The sequence below is a fragment of the Cottoperca gobio genome, chromosome 7 (genome assembly GCF_900634415.1).
Source record: "Cottoperca gobio chromosome 7, fCotGob3.1, whole genome shotgun sequence".
Lineage (NCBI taxonomy): Eukaryota > Metazoa > Chordata > Actinopteri > Perciformes > Bovichtidae > Cottoperca > Cottoperca gobio.
Window position 1 is genome coordinate 1235101 of NC_041361.1, and position 27971 is coordinate 1263071.

Sequence of the window (27971 nt, forward strand, 5' to 3'; positions counted from 1 at the left end):
AGACCGATGATGCCATAAGGACCACATCATCTGCAAAGAGCAGCGATGAGATCCTCAGGCCACCGAACTGCAACCCCTCTCCTCCAAGACTACGCCTCGATATCCTATCCATGAACATCACGAACAGGAGGCTATCGGTGATAAAGTGCAGCCCTGGCGGAGGCCAACATTCACTGGGAACGAGTCCGACTTACTGCCGAGTATCCGGACACAACTCTCACTTTGGGCGTACAGGGATTGGATGGCCCTCAAAAGTGACCCCCTCACCCCATACTCCCGCAGCACCTCCCACAGTATCACCCGGGGGACCCGGTCATACGCCTTCTCCAGATCCACAAAACACATGTAGACCGGATGGGCGTACTCCCAGGCCCCTCCAGGATCCTTGCGAGAGTGAAGAGTTGGTCCGTTGTTCAAGACGGAATCCGCATTGTTCCTCTTCAATCAGAGGTTCGACTACACCGACTACACAACGTTGTGTAGTGTCATAAGCCACCTAACCTGTAAGACATGTAAAAGCTTCAAAATTCACAAGTGGGATATTTACTGACGTATTTTATGTTGAAGAACAAAACTTTAAAATCTTTTTATCTTGTGTTAACCACATTTATTTCAGGCCTCTACCCAAAAACCCATAAAAAGAAACGTTGACTTTGAGAGAACCAGAAGTGGTCAAATGCTCAGTGCTGCACCACTCTATAAAATGTATTTATTTTTAACATTCTAACCATTCAAAGTCATATAATTATGAAAAAGCATCACTCTGCTCGCTGTTACTGCAGAAGATTAACGGCAAGCGTTTTGGCCCAAAAGCAAAGGGTGTGTGTATCTGATTATTCACGTGTGTTTGTTCCAGGCACAAGGAAGCAGCTCCTCAAAAGTACCAAACTCTTGATTGGAAGCTGAAACGAGACCCTCGACTGGCCCCTCACCTGCTCTGCTGAGTCACCTGAATGTTATACATGTGCATACTTTCCTCTAGAGAAGGATTTAGAAATCCTCCTTCGCACATGCCCATGTGTTCGGAGCACAACATGCTGTGCAAATAAACCTGCAGAAGCAACTTGATCTGGTGCAGTCGAGCTACAAAGCACATTAAAGATATTTCTATTGGAGGACTGGAGTAAATATATTATCTCTATTATCTGTACCCCAGGGACAGTCTCATATCTGAGGCAGCTGCTGTATGAAGAGCTCGACACATTATTTTATATTCCTTTCTTCTTTATATATATATAAGAATAGCAATCAGAAAATCTAAACGAATCAAATGCAACAACGTCATGAATTGAATTGCAGACATTCAATGCCTTCCATTATGGATGTTTCCGAATAGTGAGACAGGCAGCACACATGTATTTATAAATGTATTTTATTTCACTTCAAACATTAAAAACTACTTGTAAATAAATAAATGTTAAACAAATGATAGTTAAAAACAAATTCACAGCAATGTATCGATATAAAATAACTGACAGCTTCTTCAACAGGTCAGCGTGTTTATTTCTCCTTAAACATAAAACACTATAAATCAATCTAAACAAGAACAAATGAACAAATAAAATGATTTAACGTTGGAATAATATATCTGTTTTTAAAATGTAGAGCTGTACAGTTTTGTGCAGGTACATTTATAACAGTTGTTTTTCTCTTTGTGCCAGATGAAGACTCCCCCGGACAGGTCAGGAATCACCTTTGAGGTTGGAGCTCAGCTAGAAGCCCGAGACCGCCACAAGAACTGATGTGGACACACACACACACACACACACACACACACACACACACACACACACACACACACACACACACACACACACACACACACAATCTTTCATCGTCTACAATCATGCAGCTAATACTAATGAACTACTCCTCTTCCAGGTAGAAGCGGTGGAGCTCAGAATCAGCCAATCACAGCCGACTCCACCCAGCCCGCTCCTCCTGACCCCGCCTCCATCGACAAAGGTAAACATCAGAGACTTTCAGACACGAATAATTACAGGAGGCCTCTGTGGATAAAAACCTCCTGAACGATGAACACTGAAGGAATCCTAACAAGGACAACCTGACTGACCTGATGAACTCCCATGATGCACCGCTGCTAAACGACGCCACCAAACTCCATCTTTTGTTATTTCTTTGATTGAGAGACCCCTAGTGGCAGAAGATTAAATATTGTGCATTTAATTAATACATAATACATGACATTACGCTGCATGTATTTCCAATACCCTTTATCCATCACAAGAGAGATGTTTACTGACCGTATGGAAAATAATATAATAACATTATTGGCTATTCTGCAAACTGAGGATGGCTCAACTTTTCAAGTGTAGTTTTTGAGAGGAGAAAAGAAGCAACGACTCGTCCTCTATCTGGACTGATTCAATAGTTATTGCTATAAATGATGTTTATTTCTTTAGTCCTCCTATAACCGCACGCTCTGTCTGTTTATCTCAATCTTTCTCAGACGTCCTGTTGGAGCGCCAGGCCCACCTGCCCACCACTCACAAATTCAGCAGAGAGCCACGTAAGAGCTCTGACAAACTATACAAAACATTATGCTCCACATAAACACAAACACTGCATACAAACTGTACAGTTATATTGTAAATGAGGGCTAGGTACTGTAAGTCATGCGTCTGCGCCTTATCATTTATTAAGGATTAAAGCACATACGGTACACATCCCAAACAGCTGGGTATCATTTTAAATGTTTCAAGTGTAGATACATTACATGAGTTCTGTTGGTCCGCACAAAACAAGTATTTCTATGAAAGCTCACTTTGAGTTTTATATAAACATGTTATTCAAAAAAAGAAGCCAAAGTTCTCAAATATTAAACACAAGTTGCAGCGATACAGGAATTTATTAGAATCTAAAATTGGCAAAATGTTGACTGCAAAGAATATATAAACCAAATAATGACCAGATGTTTGCTGAACACTTTGCTATGTGACATCTCTGTGTATATAAATATATTACTTCCCATTACGTATTATACATACATTTACTACATTTCTGTTTATTCATTTTGCAATTAATGTTACACATTCTCTCCATTGAGTTGGAGCACAACCCCTTCAAGTGTCCCGCAGCCGGCTGCACCAAGTCGTTCAGGAAGGCGCGTCCGCTGCACTACCACATCAAGTACTACCACTCCGACCAGCAGCTGGACGAACAGCTGGACGAGCAGCTGGATGAACAGCTGGACGAGCAGCTGGACCAGCAGCTGGACCAGCAGCTGGACCAGCAGCTGGACGAACAGCTGGACCAGCAGCTGGACGAGCAGCTGGACGAGCAGCTGGACGAGCAGCTGGACGAACAGCTGGACCGGCAGCTGGACCGGCAGCTGGACGGGCAGCTGGACCGGCAGCTGGACCAGCAGCTGGACGAACAGCTGGACCAGCAGCTGGACGAGCAGCTGGACGAGCAGCTGGACGAGCAGCTGGACGAACAGCTGGACCGGCAGCTGGACCGGCAGCTGGACGGGCAGCTGGACCGGCAGCTGGACCAGCAGCTGGACGAACAGCTGGACGAGCAGCTGGACCAGCAGCTGGACGAACAGCTGGACGAGCAGCTGGACCAGCAGCTGGACGAACAGCTGGACGATCAGCTGGACCAGCAGCTGGACCAGCAGCTGGAGGAAAGTTGTGTCTAAGTTTTGTGTTTCACTGACTGCTGCTGCTGTTGTAGAAGGAAGTGGTCATCTTCTCAGGGCGGCAACTTCATGGCGGAGAGGAAGAGTGAGGACCAGAACAGCCCCTGTCACCGTGACAACAGAGAGCTCATGGGAACAGGTAGGACCACAACAACCCGTCCAAGTTTTAATGCAACGTTAAAATGTGGTTCATCTTTGTGTTTATTTAAAAGTGTATCTTAACCCTTATGCCTCACTAAGAGTATTTTTTGTTTTTGATCATGTTGGCTGTGTTAATGCGCAGGGCAAACATTTTAGCAAAGGTGTGAGTTTTCTTTTCTATTTCCTGAATTTTGGAAGTTGAACCTCAGCTCCTATAATAAGTCTATAATAAACTCACAGCCTTGATTGATTGAAACCCATTAAAACCACAATATTTGAACACACAACCATTACAGAATAATTCATGCTTGCTATCATATCAGGCTTCAATCTGGAGCCCTGCTTTCAAAATTGTACTTTTTACTGTTTTCCACCAAATTGAGCCGTTTTCTCATGTTTGCCCTTCGGAGCAAACACGTGCTGTTCCCATGGTTTCCACGAGGGGCACTGCTGCTGTATTATGTGTTTGATGCAATGGATCAAAATCAATGTTGTTGCTCATCATTGAAATATCCCAGACTGTTAAAGAAATGTTTCCCTTGTATTTAGTAGATAGAAAATATAAAGAATTTTGTGCAGGTATTATGTTAACAAACTCACATTTAAAGGGTTAACACTTTTAAATGAATATTTAGTATTTATTATCAGGACTGATGTTGGTTTTAAAGTAAGAAAATAATATTAATTTATAAATTTATGGAAGTTCTTTGATGTTTCTGTCCTCCAAGGACTCTAGAGCGTCTTTATTTAAAGGGACTTTCTGTGTCTGTGTGCTGATATGTTTCCCTCCTTCTCCACGTCATTGCTGGGTAACAGGTAGGTGGACTGACCTGGTGTCATGACTCTGGATTTGTGTTCCTGTTTTATTTTGTAGAGTTCACCTCCCTTGTGTCATGTCTTGTGTTTACGTCCTGTCCTTGTGTGGTTTCCCACCATCGTCAGCGTCTGCCCCGCCCCTGATTGTTTCCACCTGTTCCCACTCACCTCTAGTATAAATTGTCCTGTCTCCCCTTGTCATGTGTCAGTTCGTCTTGTCTTATCCTTGTCATAGCGTGTGTGTGTGCCAGTGTGCCAAGTACCAGTGTGTTTTTTCAGAGAACTTTGTTTATCCTCCTAGTGAGAGCTTTCAGTTAAGATTCTGTTTTATTGAAGTAAAGTATTGTTTTTCTTACGCTTTACCATTGTGTCCGGAGTCGTGCGTATGAGTCTTCCTTCCCTGTGTCTGAGGCGTAACACCTGGCCTCAGTGGGTATCCCTCTCTCTCCACAGTGTAACCCTGAGGGATGCTGTAAAACTCCGGCAGACCTCCAAACTGTCTCCACACAGAGTAATAGTTCTGGAAGGTTCTCACTGCGCTGTCCAAGTTCCCCAGGAGAGACTGAAACACAAAGGAAATGAATATTTACCAGTATTATGCATTTATCAGAAGCTTAAGTTCAGTGTACTGTTTGTACCTGCAGGCCGGGCCAGAAGGCCTCCAGAGACTGGAAAACTGGCATGGAGACGGTTCCTTTGTGCATCTGGACCCACAGGTACCAGTCGTCAAACCGGGTGTAGTTCTGAATGGCTCGATCGTACTCTGAGAAAAGTCATCACATAGATGTTGATTTGAAATCCTTTAGGCTTTGTTTTTCATTCTTTATCTGTCTTTAGGATGTAGGCGCGGTTGTGTGGTGCCTTGCTCAGAGGCACGCTGAGCGAGATGAGAGGGCTGTGAGCGTTACCCAGGAACATGCTGAGCAGCTCCTCGTCCTGCAGCATGATGGCTCCTTTCACCAGATACTCAAAGTAGGAGTCGACCCCCGCTCCGATACCCGCATCCTGAGCAACCCACTTCTTGTCAATGTGGTTCCCCACCTGGACAGAGAGACAGACAGGTGTCCAAAGATCCTTCCTGTACTTTTGTTTTCTACATTGAAACATGTAAATCAGCAGTTCTTTATTTAAATAGCATTTATAATAATAATAATAATAATAATAATAATCTTTACAGACGAACTTTAGTACCAAAACTTTTTGTTTTCAGTGTTCAGGAGTTTATTTGCAACTGTTGAGCTCCTCGTCCCTCTCATACACATCTGTGTCATGAAAGAGATGTGCACAGTGTTTGTGTGCTCATAGTTACAGAGCAGACACAATAAAATACAATTAATATAAGATTAAATAATAATAAACAAAACAGATACAATGTGACTTCATAGGATATAGTTGACAGATGAGGGAAACATTATATCAAGAAAGAAAGAAACAACAAGCGGGTAGCAGAGATACACAAACACACACAATCGTCTTAACTGTCACATCTAACCGAGGGATCATCAGAAATGTTGTGTGTTGTAAACCTCACACAGTTTACACATCTTTTACATTCCATATTTTTCCTTAACCAGATTCTTACATTTGGAGTTAGTTAAGTTATCATCCTTTAATCCCTTGTAATGTATTTAATTGTTGACTCGCTTATTATTACGATAAAGTGTCTTTCTTCTGGAATATGGGATCAGTGCATAGATCTGCCCTCACTTCACTTTGGTGACACGAACTTATTCTTATTCATCAAACTAACAAACATCGAGTGAGAACAGACGTGTCCTCCAAACAACTTCCGATCGCAGTTTAGATTTGCAAAGATTTGCATTTAGTTTGGTAGCACATAAACAAATTGAAGCCTATTTGTGTAATTTATTCTAGTGACTTATGAAAGGTGTGTGTGTGGGGGTGTGGGTGTGTGTTTATACCAGGCAACAATTTTCGAGCAGCGTCCTCGGCCATCATCAGCAGCGGTCCTGAACAGGGCCAACCGGGCTCAAGGTCCATCCCTGCACGTCCTGCTAACAGGTGAGCCGACAGCAGACCACCCACCACTACACAGACACACATACACACACACACACACACACACACACACACACACACAGGCTAGTTTGACTACTTAACATGAAGGTACAATTCCTCCGCCCCCTCCTCTTTACCTCTGATGTTGGTTTTGAACACGGAGGCGTTGACGTCAAAGTCTTTAACACACTTTCACACAGACAGGAGTCTAAAGTTTGTCTCTGATAATAATCAGACGTCATCTAAGACGTTTACAGAATGACATTTTTTTTTCTTCAGATCTTACCAGAAGAGTGTCGAGAGCATCAATGAGAGTGAGCGAGAAACTGTTGGGGAAAGATTGAGGGGAGATAATTCATTATTGGCTCATTTCTATTTGACAATATTGAATATCATCCGCAAAAGATAACAAGATCTTGACGTTACACAAAAACAGAAATTGCAGCTAAAGAACAAACATTTGAACGAACGATTTACAGACTTTACAATTATAAATATAAAATGTAATCATCAAATGATAAAAACTGTTTTCTTGTGTCAGAAGCATCTAATGAAGAAATGTAAAGTTAAAGTAAAAGACTAAAAATATGAGCAGACCTGCGGTGTTCATGAATCATCACACTGCAGGAACATGCAACACACACATTAATGCAGCAGGAACATGTAACACACACATTAATGTAACAGGAACATGCAACACACACATTAATGCAGCAGGAACATGTAACACACACATTAATGTAACAGGAACATGTAACACACACATTAATGTAACAGGAACATGCAACACACACATTAATGCAGCAGGAACATGTAACACACACATTAATGTAACAGGAACATGCAACACACACATTAATGCAGCAGGAACATGTAACACACACATTAATGTAACAGGAACATGCAACACACACATTAATGTAACAGGAACATGTAACACACACATTAATGTAACAGGAACATGTAACACACACATTAATGCAACAGGAACATGTAACACATACATTAATGCAGCAGGAACATGCAACACACACATTAATGCAGCAGGAACATGTAACACACACATTAATGTAACAGGAACATGTAACACACACATTAATGTAACAGGAACATGCAACACACACATTAATGCAGCAGGAACATGCAACACACACATTAATGTAACAGGAACATGCAACACACACATTAATGTAGCAGGAACATGCAACACACACATTAATGCAGCAGGAACATGCAACACACACATTAATGTAACAGGAACATGCAACACACACATTAATGCAACAGGAACATGCAACACACACATTAATGCAGCAGGAACATGCAACACACACATTAATGCAGCAGGAACATGCAACACACACATTAATGCAGCAGGAACATGTAACACACACATTAATGCAGCAGGAACATGTAACACACATTAATGTAACAGGAACATGTAACACACACACATTAATGTAACAGGAACATGCAACACACACATTAATGTAACAGGAACATACAACACACACATTATTGCAGCAGGAACATGCAACACACACATTAATGTAGCAGGAACATGCAACACACACATTAATGCAGAAGCAACATGTAACACACACATTAATGCAGCAGGAACATGTAACACACACATTAATGCAGCAGGAACATGTAACACACATTAATGCAGCAGGAACATGTAACACACACATTAATGCAGCAGGAACATACAACACACACATTAATGCAGCAGGAACATGTAACACACACATTAATGCAGCAGGAACATGCAACACACACATTAATGCAGCAGGAACATACAACACACACATTATTGCAGCAGGAACATGCAACACACACATTAATGTAGCAGGAACATGCAACACACACATTAATGCAGAAGCAACATGTAACACACACATTAATGCAGCAGGAACATGTAACACACACATTAATGAAGCAGGAACATGCAACACACACATTAATGTAACAGGAACATGCAACACACATTAATGCAGCAGGAACATGCAACACGCACATTAATGCAGCAGGAACATGTAACACACACATTAATGTAACATGAACATACACATTAATGTAGCAGGAACATGCAACACACACATTAATGTAACATGAACATGCAACACACACATTAATGTAGCAGGAACATGTAACACACACATTAATGTAACATGAACATGCAACACACACATTAATGTAGCAGGAACATGCAACACACACATTAATGTAACATGAACATGCAACACACACATTAATGTAGCAGGAACATGTAACACACACATTAATGTAACAGGAACATGTAACACACACATTAATGTAACAGGAACATGCAACACACACATTAATGCAGAAGTAACATGTAACACACACATTAATGCAGCAGGAACATGTAACACACACATTAATGCAGAAGCAACATGTAACACACACATTAATGCAGCAGGAACATGTAACACACACATTAATGCAGCAGGAATATGTAACACACACATTAATGCAGCAGGAACATGTAACACACACATTAATGTAACATGAACATGCAACACACACATTAATGTAGCAGGAACATGCAACACACACATTAATGTAACATAAACATGCAACACACACATTAATGTAGCAGGAACATGCAACACACACATTAATGTAGCAGGAACATGCAACACACACATTAATGCAGAAGCAACATGTAACACACACATTAATGCAGCAGGAACATGTAACACACACATTAATGTAACAGGAACATGTAACACACATTAATGCAGCAGGAACATGTAACACACACATTAATGCAGCAGGAACATGTAACACACACATTAATGCAGCAAGAACATGCAACACACACATTAATGTAACAGGAACATGCAACACACACATTAATGTAACAGGAACATGCAACACACACACACACACATTAATGCAGCAGGAACATGCAACACACACATTAATGCAGCAGGAACATGCAACACGCACATTAATGCAGGAGGAACGTGCAACACACACAATAATGTAGCAGGAACGTGCAACACACACATTAATGCAGCAGGAACATGCAACACACACACATTAATGCAACAGGAACATGCAACACACACATTAATGTAACAGGAACATGTAACACACACATTAATGCAGCAGGAATATCTTTACAGAAACATCAGATATAATAGTGAAACACTAACAGGGAAAATGTATTGCAAAATTCATGTTTTTTTACTTTCATACTTTTAAATACATATTGCTGATTATACTCACATACTTTTCCTTTTACTATGTAAGGATTTGAATGCAGTACTTTAACTTGTAGTGGAGTCTTTTCACAGTGTGGTATTAGTACTTTTACTGAAGTAAACTACTGAATACTTCACTGTATTTCTCTGGATGTGTTTCAGTGTCTCTGTGTTACCTGACAGCAGCCATCTCCTCCTCAGTGAACTGACGAGCCGCCGCATCGCTCAGCAGCCAAACTGACAGGGTCACACACACGGGAGCGGGATACAGGAAATTGAATAAAACACGAAGTGAAGGAAACACACGAGCACAGGTAGATTTCTGCTGTTGTTGTGTCAGCTGTCAGGAAGTGAAAGATGTGCGCGTGCAAATTCCTTCCTTTTTTCATCCATCGATCATCGGCTAGATTAAATTTGAATAAGTGGTTACTCATTATAAATTAATGAAATACCAAATGTTTTTATTTGGCAGATGCACCTGAACCTGGCAACTCGTACACTGAGTTGTGTAGCGGATGTGTGTTTAATTTAATAAGAGTATTGAAATCGTATGAGCTTAAGCTTGAAGCCCTTACAAACCGGTAACAATCAACAACCTCATATAAAACTGATACTACAAGGACCATTGGTTCTATAACTACAGCACTACCACTACTGTGACTGCTCAGGCTAAAATAGTTCCATTAGTATTACAGACATCTCACAAGTACAAGTACCACAGCTACTATAGCTGGAACTGGAAGCTGTTAGTAATGCCACTGATTTCATGTGTCTGGACAATTGTTCCTTCAAATTCATTTGTTAGCCTCCCTGTTGATTTCAACATGTATAGATAACTCCCTGAACACCTCATGACCTCTCACATTATCCCTCTATTTATCCCCCATCATCCCACCATGGATGAAGATTTATTCATTTATTTTTTGTTAGTTCATGGCTGGCACCTAAATGATGCACATGTTACATTACAGTTCATTTAGCTGGCGCTTTTGTCCAAAGCGACTTACAATAAGTGCAAACAATCATGAGGATTGAACTCCGAACAGCTGATATCTTTAGTACATTAGCTTCAAATAGGTGAAATCATTTAAGTGCAGAACAATAGCCTCAAATAAGCCAAACCAATGTAAGTGCAACATACAAAGAACAGATTTATTTTATTTATTTTTCTACTTCATTGGCTGAAGTAAAGTTGAAACAGGTGAGTTTTCAGTCTGCGACGGAAGGTGTGACAGCTTTCTGCTGACCTGACATCAATGGGGAGCTTGTTCCACCATTTTGGAGCCAGGGTAGCAAACAGGCGGGTTTTGTTTGAGGGGAATCTGTGTCCCGCTCGCAGTGAGGGAGTAGCGAGCCGATTGGCCGATGCAGAGCGAGGTGAGCGAGCTGGGGTGTATGGTTTAACTATGGCCTGGATGTAGGAAGGGCCTGATCCATTCACAGCACGGTAGGCCAGCACCAGCGTCTTGAAGCAGATTTGGGCCGACACAGTGAAGGGAGCGGAAGAGCGGTGCAGTGTGGGCGAACTTGGGGAGGTTAAAGACCAGTCGGGCTGCTGCATTCTGAATGAGCAAGGAGGTAGTTGCAGTAGTCAAGGCGTGAGATGACAAGAGCCTGGACAAAAACCTGCGTTGCCTTCTGAGTCAGCAGGGGACGTATCCTCCTGATGTTATAAAGAGTGCGTCTGCAGGAGCGGGTTGTTGCAGCGATGTTGGCACTGAAGGACAGTTGGTCGTCCAGTGTCACACCCAGATTCCTTACAGTCCAAGTCGGCCTGTTCGTTAGATGTTTTGTGTTGTGTTTGTACTTCCTGTTTTATTTTGTTAATTACCTATTCTCTGTTGTTTCTACTTCCTACCCCCAGGTGTTCCCAATCTGTTCGTTAGTGTCCTCACCTGTGTCTCGTTCCCTCTCAGTTCTTGGTGTGTATATAGAGTCTGTTTTGTTTGTCTCTCGTTGCCAGTTCGTCTTCGTACTTTGATGTCAAGAGTTCCAGCATTAGTCCCGTCTTCCTGTTTCCCAAGCGTTTGATTCCCCGGCTTCCTTGACCTTGTTTCCGTGACTCGATTCTGCCCTTGCCTGATCCTTGTCTGCTGTACTGCTACGCTGAGTATCTGCCCGTGTACCAAACCTGTTTCCGTGACCCGACTCTGCTCCTGGATTACCCCTTGATAATTTGTATGATCAACTGTCTATGCGTGTACCATAGTAACTGCAAAGTTTTCAGTAAAGACTATTCCCATTCAACACTTGTCTGCCTCTGTGTCGTGCAATTGAGTCCCACCTCCCTTCCGTCTTGATCGTACCGTTACAGGGTGCTGGTGAATGGTTGGCCGGTGGTAACCATCCAAGGTGGATCACTTGGAAGTGCAGGATGAGGCCAGCTGATGGTGGATGATGTTGATTTTGGTGTCAAAGAATTGCAGGAAGTCGTTGTGGTGGTGGGTGGAGACATCTGGAGGGAGAGTTGTAGCAGGTTGAAGTAGGTGGCTGACTGTTGACAAGAGGGTACCCCCATTGAAATTGTCAACACCTACAAATACTATTGACGACAACCTCTGCTTTAAAATCTTTTCAGGAAACTGAAATTAAAACTGGGCTTCTTTTTTTAGAAACAAGTTCACGTGTGAGTTGCTGCAACGCTTCGTAATTTTCTTTGTATTTAAACGTCTAAGGTTGAAAGAAAATGCCAATCGTGTGCGCAGTGTATACTCGTGGTCATAACGCTACTCGTGACCCAGAGAAAAGGTTCTTTAGATTTCCTAAAATCATCAAAAACAATGATCCACAAAAGAGGGATGAATTACTGTCTACCGAACGCCGTCAGCTGGTTTAGCAACATAACTCGTGAGGATTTAACAGAAGAAAAAGCACAATTCACCCGTGTGTGTGGCGTCAACTTTATATCTGGTAAGAGCTCATGCTAAAGCTATGTTTTCAATGTCTACGTTAAACATTTGTGCATATGATATACCCGAACACTGTAAGACCTTACTTCTCCATATCGCTGACTGGTAAATAAGGCACTTTCTTTACATGTGATGGCAGCCATTTGCTCTTTTCTTCTGTGCATGTTTTTGTTTGGCTTATTCTTGAGAATACTTCACCTGCGAAAAGCAAAGCACCAATGTGAGAACATGCTTCGCTTAATCCAGCCATACAATCACAGTGTGCGAGGATAACATCGCCGCTCTTCTCACTCACAAACCACGGCTTGAGCGGTGTATCTCAAGTTCTTTGAGAGTGATTTACACGGGCATGGACGAGCACCCTGTCATCTTTCAGTGGTTTGGTAAGAAGACTACCAACCCAGCCAGAAACAAAGACATTATAAGCATCTAAGCTCTTGTATGCCTTCATTTGTGCGTTGGTTGCCCACAACGTTTGTAACACAAGGTAGTTCACAATATCCGGATATTCAATCGGCGGTAATGAATCTAAATCCTCAATATAATCCGACGGCTTTAGCGTGTACGGGTCAAGGTTGCAAATTTGGACTTTTTCTCTGAATCTTGCCTTTGCAGAGGACTCCAGAGAGTCACAATACTTTGAAGTCGGAGTTGTATTGTTGTTCGCTTTAGACGCCATTGTTGATTTGTTTTTCATCCAAAATGGCGTCGCACACATGCGTCACACAGTTTTGTCACGTGTTTGCACACTACCTATAGTAAAAGGTTTCTTCTCTTAGCAATACGGTTAGTCACTAAGTATGATGCTCTCAGTGCACTCGCATGTGTTGATGTGGTGACCATCAGTAGTTGTTTATGCCCTTCTTGTTCATGTTTTTTTCTTTCAAAAAACGCCAAGGGCTTGTCTTTTAATGGGGGGTGCTTGGTCTCCAGGTGCCGAAGCAGTTTTGAAGGCTTCGTTGCCTCATGTGCGACCCTGTGTATTATGCAGAGTGGCGCATGAGAATCTACTGTAGCGATAAACACGTATTTTAAGTAGAACTTCTGATATTGTCTTTTAAATGCAGCTTTCGATTTCTTGGAAGGCTCTTCTTCTTCTGCCTCCTCATTGGGTATTTTCCAAAAAAGCTCCTTAAAGACATTTGTTTTCCACTCATTGTTGCTTGTGCGCTTACATTTTGAAGTAAAGTATCACGTGACTGACATGGATGTATCTGGTGATTTTCCAAAATAAAACCTCTTTCAAAATAAAATATTTTTTTATTCATTCTTTCTGTGCGGCCCGGTACCAAATGCGGTACGGACCGGACCGGTGGTTGGGGGCCACTGCTCTAGTCAACTGGACATCATTATCAGTGTGCAGATTTCTGCACTGGTACAAATTCATCTACACATCTATTCTTGGACTGCTTTCCATCTACATATCACACAAACAGTACAGCTATGGGCTACAATCTCAAAACTACATCACTCTGTCAATTCGCACGGAACTTGGAAAAAAGGCCTTTTCATACTCTGCCCCCTCAACCTTGAACACGCTTCAGCAGGAACTTAAGCTGTCCAGCTTGATACCCCGAGGAGATTTTAAACTCATTTAAAAAAATCTAGAGAAATCAGCTGTCGGTGTTTGTTCTTGTCATTGAAAATGCACTTTTATGGTTTCTTTATGATGCTTTATTTGACTGTTGCCTCTTTGTTTAGTGTCCTGTACGTCTGTAACTTGTATGCTGCTGTTGCCATTTGATCAGGTCTCTCTTGAGAATGAAATAAAAAGAGGGTTCTGGTGTTATTTTTACCAGTGCTGATGAGGTTGGAGTAGTAGGAGGTATTTGCGGTGGAGAGAGCGTTCTTGTAGAGGTGTAGGTGTTCAGTGTAAAGTTGGATTAGCACTGAGATTCCAGTCTTTTTGCAAAGCCGCTCGAGTCGACGACCAGTGGTTTTATGCAAGACCTTTAGTTGTAATGTAGTATTTTTAAAGTGCGATATATATATAAACAAATAGGCTTCAATTTGTTTATGTGCTACCAAACCAAACTAAATGCAAATTTTTGCAAATTTAAACTGAGATCAGAAGTTGTTTTGAGGACACGTCTGTTCGACATGTTTCTTTCTTTCTTTCTTGCTATAATGTTTCCCTCATCTGTCAACTATATCCTATGAAGTCACATTGTATCTGTTTTGTTTATTATTATTTTATCTTATATTAATTGTATTTTATTGTGTCTGCTCTGTAACTATGAGCACACAAACACTGAGCACATCTCTTTCATGAGACAGATGTGTATGAGAGGGACGAGGAGCTCAACAGTTGCAGATAAACTCCTGAACACTGTCAAACTTCAACAAAAAAAGTGTTGGTACTAAAGTTCGTCTGTTAAAGGTGTAGTACCAAAATGAATACATTTATCTTTCAAGTAAGAAAGTGTGCTGGAGCTTGTTTGCATTTGTTGTGCTCTGTAACTACATCATTTCTTAAAATGCAACAAGAATCCCTGTGCTGTATCTGCTGCAGCAATAACACGTTGTTTGATGATGTCATCGTTCCAGACTCCCACCGGCATGCCGTACGGTACGGTGAACCTGCTGAACGGAGTCAGTCCACCGAAACACCCGTCACTTGTACCGCCGGCGTGGGAACCTTCATCCTGGAGTTCGCCACGCTGAGTTTACTAGCAGGAGACGCAACGTTTGAAAACGCAGCGCCGAGCCCTGAGAGCCCTGAGAGCACTGTGGAAGACCAGATCTGACATCGGGCTGGTAACTAGTCTGTTTAGAGCTCAGTTTATTGTGTTAATGTATGCATACCTCTGCTCACTGTCTTCATGTGGTTGACACAGCCTACTTTGCTTCCCTGAGGTTCATTAAAGTAAAGTTTAGAGTTTGCTCTGACCACCTGTAGGCTCTGACATTGGTACACATTAATATATAAAGCAATTCTTGGTCTTCTGCTCACATACAGTCTTTGTGTCTCAACCACGCAGAAAAGTGCCGGACAAAACCTCTTTGTGTTCTCAGGACTTCTTGTTGCTTTTTGTCCCAAATGTCTGAATAGAAATAAGAAAAAGGGCATTTGTTTATTCTGCTATACATTTACAACAGTATAGCAGTTCAATGTTTACTAAGCCGTGTAAACTTCATGTATACTAAATCATATACTATGCCCAGTGGAAGTTCAGTTCATGAATGGAAAGGCTACTGAGCTCTCAGCTCTTAGCTCAGCTGGTGAATCCTTTGAGATGAAGGAAGCTTTGTTGTGCGGCGTGCTGCCGGTCGAGTCCTTGTGTCTTTGTGCTGTTTCAGCTGTGCTTCCACTGGGCTGATGCACCAGGATGTTCCGTCGTGGGAAGAGAAAGAAGACATGGCTGTGTTTTGGGTATATCAGCTGAGTTTTCACACCTACGTGTGAAAGGTGACGTCAGGTTGCAGGATGTGAGGGTGTCGGGGGAAAAAGTATCTTCCTTCGCGCCAAAAAGAAGTTTGGACCTCTTCCTCAAACACTTTCATTTTAATAAGCTGTAGAAGTTCTGGTTTAGTTCTAGTCTTTAAAGTTACAACATATTCAATTAAGTTCACTGAAGAAGAATCAAGTTGAATACACAGAGTTTGTTCTGACATAAATAGGTTTCAGCCAGCTGAAAGCACTACAATTCTTACGTTCTGTGTTTCCCTTTATACCCCCCATATCTCTCGTGGAAATAAAAGGTCATAAGGTCCTCAGTTTCCCACCATCTACTTTTTTATATCCATAAATCATGGAGCGCCACCTGTCTCTCAAACTCCTGATTCAGCGTCTGCATCTGTGGGGCCTGAGGCCGTATTCTTCACATGTCGTGATAGCGTGAAGCTGGTTGGTGCGGTACAGTCTTTGCTAGAGTCTCAAAACCCCACCCTCAGTATTCCTCCACCATTTTGTGCTTAGGGCCCTGTCACACAGCTCCGTATGGAAGAAACATATGCCGGCGTATATGAAAAGTAGCTCAAAATTCCAAATACGTCCAACTTTTCCACAGCTGTGTTTTTGTTGACGTATACATAACGAATTATGATACGTATGTCAACCCTATTGATAGCGTATTACTTACTTATACAAAAGGTATAAGAGCGTCTGGCCAACGGAGCTGGAAAAGTGCCAATTGGTTCACATCATGCTGATGCTGGAGAACAGAATGTACTCTTGTCGCAGCCTCTCAGCATCCTCCATGCTCTCTGATGCTGGGTTGATGTATTCATCAAGACGTGCTGTGAAGAAGTGAGGATGAGCTTCTCACAGGGACCCTACATACTATATTCAAACCCCAATAAGCTCTCAAAACGCTAGCTGTACTGTAGAAACACGTATTCACGTATGTCTAACGTAACAAACTTATGTGTAACGTCTGCATAACTTATGAAGCACACGTACGTCCGAACATTTTGAACATGCTCAAAACATTTTCACGGCCTCAGCGTTCAACAACGCACCCCAGCGTAACACCGCCTGCTCTTAACGAATACTACTTATGCCTTATATCAACGTACACCAGCATGTTGCCGATATTTTGTATACGTTATGCATTCGTTGGGCATTCGTCTGATACATTTTGTATAAGTAAGTGATACGCTATCAATAGGTTAGACATGCGCTTCACTTTTCCGATCCGATGAAAAGTTGGACATATTTGGACTCGTATACGCCAGCACACGTTTCTGCCATACGGAGCTTTTTCAAACATGAACTTACTCTGAACCTACGACGTCATATCTGCACTTCCTCCCTTACACTACACTTCTCATATATGCCCCTCCCCGCTTCTCCATGAAGATATACATGTATATCCTTTCATACACAAGACTATGTACATTGAACATCATTGTCATTTTACACACTTTCATCTTATGTTTGATACAAAGTACTTGCCGAATAAATAATTCTACAACAAGGGAGGGTCTTGATTCAAAGGATCATGAGAAATTCAGTCCAATAGCTCAATCTGAATGCTGTGAGGATCCCAACACTTACACTTGTGTTAAAGAAGCAGAAAGGAGAATAAAGCAACTAATACATTTTCTTATCTTTTCTATTTCCCTCTCTGTTAATGTTAAGCCATGCTAGCAGCTCTAGGGAAGGCAGTCAGTCTGTTGGTCCACCACTTTGGTCCAGACTGAAATATCTCAACAACTATTGGATGTGTTGGATGGAAATTATGTTCAGACATTCATGATCCCCAGAGGATGAATCCTACCGACTTTGGTGAATCCTTGACTTTTACTCTAAAGCCACAGTTAGGTTTACTTTTGTGGTTCAGTCTGAAACATCTTGATAACAATAAGAGCAATTGTCAGGACATTTACTACGGATATTTAGGGTCCCAAGAGGAGGCATTTTAAGACCTTTGTTGATCCTCTGACTTTTCCACTAGCTCCACCATGAAGTCGACGTTTTAGCTCTTTATTGAAACATCTTCACCAACTTTTGGATGTGAAACCTGCTGCACACATTCATGGTCCCCAGAGGATGAACTGATGTTTTTGATCTTTGGTCCAATTTTTTGATTTATGATAAAATAACTTCAAAATGAACAACATTACCATCAGCCTCAGCTGCACTTTGTGTTTAGTGCTAATAAGCAAATGTTAGCATGCTAATAGTGTTGAGGAAAATGTATTTTCTCCGGCCAGAAGTGAAGTCTGGACCTCTTCCTCGAACACTTTAAATCCTATAAACTGTTGAAGTTCTGGTCTAGTTCTAGTCTTAAAGTAAATCTGTCATGTCTGGGTTAATTTGGTAACTTAATGTTTCCCTCTAAAAAGAACCTGCTCATTCAGCATTGTCACCGTGCTCCAGACCTGCTGTGAGTGCAGAGTTTTATCATTTATGCTAGGTATAAAGTACTTGCTGGATGAACATTTTCTCCAACAATAGGTGAATTGTAAACAAGGTGAACACTAAACCTGCTTATTATCAGCGTGTGAGCATTTAGCCCAAGTTCAACCTTGCAGAGCTGCTATCCTGACTGTAGACTCTTAGGGCCCTCTCTATCTTACACCACACAAAGCGGCCGATAGCGCAGCACAACTGTCACTGCTGGTTTCAGACGACACGTTCTGTAAGTAGAAAAGGTACTTGCACCCGTCTGTGCGTCCATGGGCCTGTCGTCTTAAGATTGGATGTGGTGAGGAGCATTGTTGGACCATTTGCATGAAGTCAAATGATGCTGGCGTACTTTAAGCCTTGTATGTCTCACACAATACACTCTTTCAACAGCCGCAACACACATCAAATGAACAGAGAGCAAACAACGATGGACGTAGTTCTTCTGCTCATCATGGCTGCACCAGGCAAGTGTTTTATATGTGTTTATATTATTTGATTACAGTACATTGAGACATCATTGTGGCAACAGAACTCTTATCTGAACACTATTGTGACACACTTCAGTTATATTATAATTAATGTGCAGACGAACACTGATCTTGAATCCGTCTGAAAGATGCAGGATCCACAGCTCTCCATTATCCTTTAAACTAAACGAGGGATAAATCAATTAAAATGTACACAGGTACTATTTATACCTGCACTAGTGAACAACAGTGAACCACCTCATTCTATTGGTATTTGTTCTAAATGCAGGAGCCCTCAGGCACATTGGCCCCTGGTAGATCTGCCCTGATGCTAGATCTGGGCTTTCACCCATATCTGAAGATAACTTACTCAGTGGTAGAAAAGTACTCGGATCCTTTACTTTAGTAAAATAACCAACACAACAATCTAAAACCTCAACGGGCCTCTTTTGTCTCAAAGGAGCAACTTAACTCCCTCCGGAGGTCTGAGCTCCTCCAGACACCCGACAAACTCATTTCAGACGCTTGTATCCACGAAAACCTGTTTGATGTACATTTTGTCCTGTGAGAATTGTTTTAAGACAGGCTTGACGTACCTGAATGTACTTAATGTATCAGCAGTAAAAGTAGTCATTGAGCAGTAACATGTCTCCAGTGACTGATATCTGATTCTATGTGACATCATTAGATTGTTAATGCTGATCAATGTTAGAGCAGCGTTACTGTTGGAGCTGCTCCAGATGGAGTTTTAACTACTTTGTGTACACTTGGCTAGTTTAGTCCAGTGGTTCCCAACCTGAGGGTCAGGCCCCTCCAGAGGGTCACCTGGTAGATCTGAGGCGTTGTGAGATGATTCATATAAGAAGAGGAGAAACTAAGTTTAATACAGAATGATTAACTGTATTTTAAGATTACTATCATTTGTTTTAAGGTAAAATCTTAAAAATATTTCAGTGTAAAATGTTCTGTAGTAGAAGTATGAAGCAGCATAAAACAGAAATACTACTAAATACTAAACAATTCTGCTGGTATGTAAAGTACTAGAGTAAAATGTAAATGTTAAACTCCACACTGAGTTACAATGACACGTCTGAATACACTGAAATGTGATGTTACAAAGTCAAGTTACAGCCTAAATCTAATCAATGTGCATGTGTGTGTCACTACAGGGCTGTGTGCTGTCTCATCACATGCTGAACGTCAGTTCCATTTTATTTATGATCCGAAGACCATGACTGAAGCACAAAGTTACTGCAGAGAGAAATACACGGACCTGGTCACTGTACACAACATGGAGGATGTGAACACCCTGAACAACATGGTGGATTTAAGCAGAATTAAAAACACACGTTACGGCCGTGTGAGTTCACTTTTCTATCTCTTTCATTTCAAAGTCCTTTTTAATAATTATGTTGGTGACAGGTGGTCTGAAAGGTTAAAATCTGACCCGACATAGTAACTAATAACTAAACTGTATCGCAGTAAAAAGTACACAATGTCTCTAAAATGTAGTCGAGTAGAAGTATAAAGTGTTTTAGTATAAAACTCCCTCATTGTGTTTCACCAGACAGTGTTTCCCTTTTGAGCTGCAGTGGACGTTATCCTTCATCACTTACATTAAAGTGCTTCACAAGAGCGTCTCTTATAGTCCAGTATGAAGAGGAGGAATGATGAACATGTTTCTATCTTATATGACACCTGAATATTGTTTTAAGACACAAAGAATGTGAACCTGATCTTTAAGAGCTTTCAAATTGAAACTGTTTTGAAAGTTGAGCCAAAGGAATCATGAAATCCTGTAATAAAGTCGTAGAGGATCAGACTGATGGGCAGTATCAAGACTGTGAATGCAAAGTTTATGTAAATATGTTGCATTGAACAAAAGCTAGAGCAGGGTCTAATTCTTTATATCACAATGAAATATTGCTTTCAGCACATCTGGATAGGTCTTTACGATGACCTGGACAGCTGGAGGTGGTCACTGTCAGACAGAAGTTTCTACAGACCCGGAGAGACAGAGTTCAGACTGTGGGGTCCTGGACAACCAGACAACTATTTAGGGAACCAAAACTGCACACTGATTGATCGTCTGGGACGATGGAGGGACATGAGTTGTGAAAGATCTTATCCGGCAATCTGCTTAGATGTCAGAGGTGAGAATACTAACTTGTGAAGTTTCTCTTCTCTTTTCTTTCTCTTCATTTATTTTATTTTATTTTGAGCCTATATAGTATCAGTCAATCAGTTCATACAGTTTAGTTCAATTCAAAGTCCTTTACAGGCGACTGAGAAGCAAATAATAAGTAAACATATGGCAGCAAAGGTATTCTCTACCTGCTAGCATTGCTGCCTGTCGCTCCTCTTTTCTTTGTTTAATTATTAATATATTTATATTCATGTGGAGAGACTGATAAGAAATACTCAATAACATTTATTAAGATGATGTCTTACATTTTAATGTTTACAAATGAATGACTTCATTGATGTGATTTCTTATATATCAGTGATTTAAAGATCATATATTATATATTATAAAGGCACCACAGATGTGTTACTGATGGCAGGCTGTATGTTATGGTGCCTCTACACAGAACTTCACTGTCGTCCATTTTCAGGACCGAATGTGACATTTGTCTTGATCAACATCCCGATGACATGGACTGAGGCCCAGAGCTACTGCAGAGCAAACTACACAGACCTGGCCAGTGTGAGGAACATGGCAGAGAACCAGAAGATACAGGATCTGGTACCTGCTGGGGGCCTAGCCTGGATCGGACTTTCCAGAGACTCCTGGAAGTGGTCGGATGGAAGTGACTCCACATTTAGCTTCTGGAAGGCTGGGCAGCCTAACAACTATGGGAACAATCAGGCTTGTGTGTTTGCACAATTCAACTCCTCTGGACGATGGTGGGACGCTCCCTGTGAGTGGCAGATCCCGTTCATCTGCTACAGTCCACGTGAGTGGTAACCCATGATTCAAATAGTATTTAGATTAAACTTCACTTTAGCATCAAATGTCCTGAATGATAATATAACAAACAACACAAAATATCTAATTCTGGATGATAAAGTTGAACTCTAATGATGTTGATCATATGCAGATGATCACTTTGACTTAATGCTGAAAATACCACATTTTCTCTGTCACTGTTTAAACACATGAAATCCAGAGGAATGTCAGAATTATATGGAAAAACTGAGTCTGCTGAAAAAAGAACCAACAATAAATGTTGTGACTGATGAAGTTTGTTTGTGTCTTCAGTTCCAAAGCAAGAGTTGAAATTGTTCAAACTGAAGGTGGAGAAAAGCTCCTCTGCGGATCTGGACGACCCTGCTGTGCTGGAGAACATGTTGCTGACGGTAAATCATCTTTTATACTTTTATGAAGAAACAGAACAACCAGATGAATCTTTAAAGCAAATTCAAATGAGATAAAACTTTATTGATCTCCAGAGGGGGAATTCACATTACAGCAGTACAAGAGACAGAAGAGGTAGGAAACACATGAAGAGATATTTAAACATATTAAACTCTGCAAAATAAGAACATTCAGTAAATGACATTGAAAAGCTGTTTCCATTATACATTACAACACTTTGTCCAAATACAGGACAGGACTTCAGCAGAGCGCTGCTCAAATAACAATCAGTCATACATATGCAGGATGATGAGGAGGATGAGGAGGAGGATGAAGAGGATGAAGAGGATGATGAGGATGATGAGGATGAGGATGAGGATGATGAGGATGATGAGGATGATGAGGAGGAGGATGATGAAGATGAGGATGATGAGGAGGATGAGGATGATGATGATGAGGATGAGGATGATGTTGAGGAGGATGAGGAGGATGATGAAGATGAGGATGATGATGATGATGAGGATGATGATGATGATGAGGATGAGGATGATGTTGAGGAGGATGAAGAGGATGAGGAGGATGATGAAGATGAGGATGATGATGAAGATGAGGATGATGATGAAGATGAGGATGATGATGATGATGAGGATGATGATGATGATGAAGAGGATGATGAAGAGGATGAGGATGATGAGCATGATGAGGATGAGGATGATGAAGAGGATGATGAAGAGGATGAGCATGATGAGGATGATGAGGATGAGGATGATGATGATGAGGATGATGAAGATGATGATGAGGATGAGGATAATGAGGATGATGAAGATGGTGATGATGAGGATAATGATGATGATGAGGATGATGATGATGGTGATGATGAGGATAATGATGATGATGATGAAGATGGTGATGATGAGGATAATGATGATGATGAGGATGATAAGGATGAGGATGATGAGGATAATGAGGATGGTGATGATGAGGATGATGAGGATGGTGATGATGAGGATAATGATGATGATGAGGAGGATGGTGATGAGGATGATGAGGAGGATGGTGATGAGGATGGTGAGGATGGTGATGAGGATGGTGATGAGGAGGATGATGATGATGATGATGAGGATGGTGATGAGGATGGTGATGGTGAGGATGAGGATGGTGATGATCAGGATGATGATGATGATGATGAGGATGCTGATGATCAGGATGATGATGATGATGATGATGATGAGGAGGAGTTTTGTATCTCAGATCAAACAGAAGCTGAAGGACCAGGGATTGGATGAGAACATCCAAGTGAACTGGAAGAAGCAGCCTGATGGAAAAGTCTTCTACAAGGAGAAGAAGACGAAGGAGGAGGAGAAGACGAAGGATGAGCTTTAATGTGGAATCTCTGTCTGTTTTTCTTTCTTTCCTCTAAGTCGTCATGTAACGGCTCAGAATAGAGCTGAACAATCAGCTGATTAGTCGATTAGTCACAACTATTCTGATTTGATGCTTTTCTTTGTTATATATGGTCATGAACTTCATGTCTGTGTTCTTTAGACTGTTGCATTTATCTGCTTGACCTGTGGGATATAATGACAGGCATCTTTACTATGTTCTGACATTTTATATGATTAGATTAAATACAATATGATAAGAAACTATAAGATAAAATAAGATTTCACTGAAGGCAACTCCAGTGGAAAAATCACCAATAAAAAAGATGACGTTGTGAAGAATCTTTAAAATCTATTTACATGAGAAAGATAAATATTTCTTAATTTGAGAGTAATATTGCATCACAAATGTGTTGTTGTCTCGCTGTTATGTCTCAGAATATCTTAAAAGTAGTTTACAGAAAGATAATTACATGTATGCTGATTAAAACAAGACATTTATTATTCATCTGCTTTGTTTCTGGGGTTTTATAACAGGGAACTTTTCTATTTTCTGACATTTTATAGATCAGATATGATTAAATTAATAGGTAAGATAATATTGTAAGAATAAAAAATAAATACATTTTAAAAAATGACCTTTAATGTTAATTGTATGTATTATTCTTATGCTGTCACTTTGTTAGAGATGCAAACATGTGACTTTTCTTAAGTGACTGTAACATCTTCTAAGATAAAATGCTAAATCTCCGCTGGTTCCAGCTTCTTAAATATTAAGACTTGATGCTTGTTTTGTCACAAATGATCATGAACTAAATATCTTTTGGTTTTGAAAGTGTCTTTGGGGGAAATGTCATCATGAAATAAAAACTATATCCAATAAAGTAATGTTATTTCATTTAAACAAGTGTTGATTAAGGGTGAAACGTTTTTTAACAGTTTAGTTGGAATCAGGTACAAGAGACAGGTTGATGGCTTAGAAGGAGAAGTTGAAGTTAGTTGTTGAAGGTCGATGAGAGAAAAACAGTCTATATATATATATATCAGGTTTTATTACTATTATCAATTAATATTAATATTAATACATACTATTAATTAATACATTATTACATACTTACCTGGCAGGGGAGCTACCATGATCAAGAATCAGGGCAAGGCTCAGCCATTGCTCTCCGGTTGTGCTGACCCCTGCGAAGTCCCCAAATGTGGGAATCTCGACTGCATAATTTGTGGTAGTGGGGGACTGCGTTCGCGCTCTCCCCTTATATCTATCCGGCACTGGTTCAAGTCACTGACCTGACCTACAAAAAATGGAGTCAGAGACAGAGCGGAGGAAAGGGAAGGAGAGAACTTAAAAAATCTGCACCACGCACAGACCTGATCCAGCCCAGGCAGCACCCCACAGAGCAGTAAACCTAGAGGAAACACTGAAGTAAAGAACCTTCATAACCTTGTGTACAGTTAAATGCAATAGGCCTAATTGTTTCAAAATCCCACGGCTAACTGGGATTTGTCTCACGGCATACCATTTGGGAACCACTGGCTTAGAGGATCACAGATTCAAAGAGAAGCTTCATCAAACCGTGAGAGTCAACAGAAAATAAGAAGGCCGAGGACTTCACACAAGACATGGTCTCCAGCTTCCAGGTACAACAAACACACACTAAGACATACAGCAGGTTTCACAGCCTTTCAAAGTAAAAGTCTCAGAGCTGTTCCTGTTTCTCACTCTCCAACAATCACAACATTTGTGTCTGTGTGGGCGTTCAGGTGGATCCATCCGAGGAGCCTCTTAAAACTTTGGCTCTACATGAGATGCTGGTGGCCCTGATGAAGGATGAGGACAAGGTGCTTCTCCAGATCAGGGAATCTAAGAAAGAGGTAACGTGTCCTCAGTGTCAGCTGGAGTCACAGTACAGTGGTGTCCCAATTCATCCCATAATATTCATGGTTTCTGGACACCTGCACACATAAGGAAAAGAAACGGTGTGGTTCCCATAGTAATAAGAAGGGATTAAAGGATGGAGATGAATCAATCACTCACATGTTATTTATAGAACCCTATGTGTCTCAGTTACATCTGTACAGCATACGACCCTCTGTCCTTATTGCAGAGATAGAAGTTGGTAGTTTGCCTAACAATGTCTTGGCAATAAGAGGACCATCCTAAAGATTTATATAAAATGTAATGGGGAGTGCGTGAGCCTGCATTTGTTACAAAGCATGCGTGACCTGCAGAATCCAGAGTATAACCCTCCAGCAGTCGCTGCAGACTCCCTCAGTCAAACCTCTCCCAGTTAATCACAGTCAGGTCCTCATGAAGAGCTGACAATGTGATGCACCTGGGAAACGTCCATGATGCTGGAGTTTCTAATACATCTTGGTGTTTACTACTTTCACTCAAGTTAAAGACGTGAATGTGTGAGCAGGTGAGAGACATCGTGGCCTGCAGAGAGCAGGAGGAGGGAGACATTCAGCTTCACTTCTCCCCGTGGACGACAACCGGAGCTGCCAGGGCCCGCAGCCAGAGACAGGAAATGGTGAGACAAGATTCCCATTGAACAGCAACTGTTTCCTACCTTCCTGTTGACCCTTTCCCTTCGAGACAACACTTACCTACCAACCTGCCAGTGGTGTGTGAGTGGAGTGAGGCACTTTAATTCAGATTGTTGCTACTTTATACTTAAAGGTAAATATTGGACTTTTGACTCCACTACATTTCTCCGACAACATTAGTTACTTATTATTGACTATTATCTCTCCTTCTCTTTCCCTCTGTTTCATGAAGTCGTTTTGAACCATACTTAGTCTGGCCCCTCGCCTGAGACCAATTTGCCTTGGGAGACCCTACCAGGAGCACTAGGCTCCAGACAACACAGGTGATGGTTCATAGGGACACACAAACCTCTCCACTGCGGTAAGGTGATGGTTCCCGGACAACATTAGTTACTTATTATTGACTACTTTTCAATGTCAAGATCATTAATACAAAATATAAATCACCTTTTAAATGATTATGGATTAAGCTCCCCGGCAGTATATAAAGTCGTCCTTTAACTCAATGTTTAGCTTCAATGATATACGGTAACATATATCATTCTGAAATGTGTTATTCAGTAGAATGACAACTTTTACTTTTGGTACTTTAAATACATTTTCATGCAAATACTTTTGTACTTCGATCCACAAAGCAATTCTCTTTGGTGGGAGTTGCAGGTGTTTGTGGATCTCACTTCCTGGAGATGCTGCTTGTGATTTTTGTCGCCACAGACGTAAAACTGCAAATACAAAAGCTTCATCAGTGGGCCGGAGGCTCAGTCACCATTGTGTTGCCGCGTTCAGCCAAAGATACAACAGAAATGTGTTGAGATGAACATCTTTGAGATCATTACTTGAAGTAAGAATGCAGGACTTTGACTTGTTACAGAGTATTTCTACACTGTGGTATTACTGCTCCCTCACTAGGTATCTATTTACCTACCAACTGAATAACTACTATATATTAAAGACATTTAAAATGGCCTTTGACAATGTCGTTCAGTTTCAACAGCCAAAAAACACCTTTTTCTGACAAAAGTAGAGTTGAATACGTCCAAGCAGGCTAACACCTTAAGGAAAGCCAAACACGTGTCTGTGACGTCCTTTGTCGACCATTTCTTTGCCGTTGCAGGAGCGTCTGGATGCGGAGGAGCAGCGGTGGCTGCAGGAGAAGGAGAAGGACATCCTGGCTCCTCTCCTCATTCGGCTGGACAACACAGAGACTCTGAGCGCCGAAGACGCCAAGCAGCTCCACCAGGACTGTTTGGCCGAGTTTAAACAGAGACTGGTGGAGCACGCCGACCTCATTCAGGAACGCTATGAAAAGGTAAAGTTCACTCATGATGTATATTATATCCCTTATTCACTGCAGGAACTTTAACGTATAACATGTAACATTTCCACATTAATATGTCTAAAAGCGACTCGATCTATGTTAAATATTTTACTGAATTGTGTACTTACATTATCCCAAATGTTTCCAACAATATTCAAAGTTCAAACTTAGAGAAATCTTTAATTCAAGGTAGCAGTGCGTTTCAGTTTGACTAAAGGTTGAATATACTGGAGTTCATAGCATTTTTCTGAAGG

General features: G+C 41.2%; 2 protein-coding genes, 1 long non-coding RNA gene and 1 pseudogene across 9 annotated transcripts in view; 3 read left to right on the top strand and 1 right to left on the bottom strand.

Moving 5' to 3' along the window:
* The window catches only part of LOC115010581 (uncharacterized), a 3666-nt gene extending 2024 nt beyond the window's left edge, over positions 1 to 1642 (top strand). Inside the window, exon 3 of the long non-coding RNA XR_003832492.1 lies at positions 857 to 1642. This is a non-coding gene — a long non-coding RNA (uncharacterized LOC115010581). The remainder of the gene's footprint in view (positions 1 to 856) is intronic.
* LOC115010576 (ER degradation-enhancing alpha-mannosidase-like protein 2) overlaps positions 1 to 6674 on the bottom strand; it is an 18732-nt gene extending 12058 nt beyond the window's left edge. Inside the window, exons 1-4 of the mRNA XM_029435236.1 lie at positions 6541 to 6674; positions 5527 to 5659; positions 5257 to 5381; positions 4982 to 5180 (exon numbers count right to left, since the gene is read on the bottom strand). Coding sequence (XP_029291096.1) covers positions 4982 to 5180; positions 5257 to 5381; positions 5527 to 5563 — 361 coding nt within the window. The 5' untranslated portion in view covers positions 5564 to 5659; positions 6541 to 6674. The remainder of the gene's footprint in view (positions 1 to 4981; positions 5181 to 5256; positions 5382 to 5526; positions 5660 to 6540) is intronic.
* LOC115010567 (lymphocyte antigen 75-like) lies at positions 3557 to 24738 on the top strand. 7 transcript variants are annotated; one of them, XM_029435214.1, is made up of 12 exons: positions 3557 to 3800; positions 5263 to 5334; positions 5456 to 5679; positions 6544 to 6640; positions 6917 to 6951; positions 10036 to 10187; positions 19027 to 19100; positions 20273 to 20463; positions 21037 to 21256; positions 21719 to 22060; positions 22366 to 22463; positions 23713 to 24738. In XM_029435214.1, the coding sequence occupies exons 7-12, from the start codon at positions 19043 to 19045 to the stop codon at positions 23842 to 23844; spliced, it is 1041 nt and encodes a 346-aa protein (XP_029291074.1). In that variant the 5' UTR covers positions 3557 to 3800; positions 5263 to 5334; positions 5456 to 5679; positions 6544 to 6640; positions 6917 to 6951; positions 10036 to 10187; positions 19027 to 19042; the 3' UTR covers positions 23845 to 24738. The 7 variants fall into 7 exon arrangements, 6 of the variants coding, with proteins under 6 accessions (XP_029291074.1, XP_029291075.1, XP_029291076.1 ...); XM_029435215.1 differs by having other exon boundaries at positions 10075 to 10187; XM_029435216.1 differs by lacking the exon at positions 6917 to 6951 and having other exon boundaries at positions 10075 to 10187.
* A 215-nt stretch (positions 24739 to 24953) lies between these two features.
* On the top strand, positions 24954 to 25107 carry LOC115011477 (uncharacterized; annotated as a pseudogene).
* Positions 25108 to 27971: the final 2864 nt, after the last annotated feature.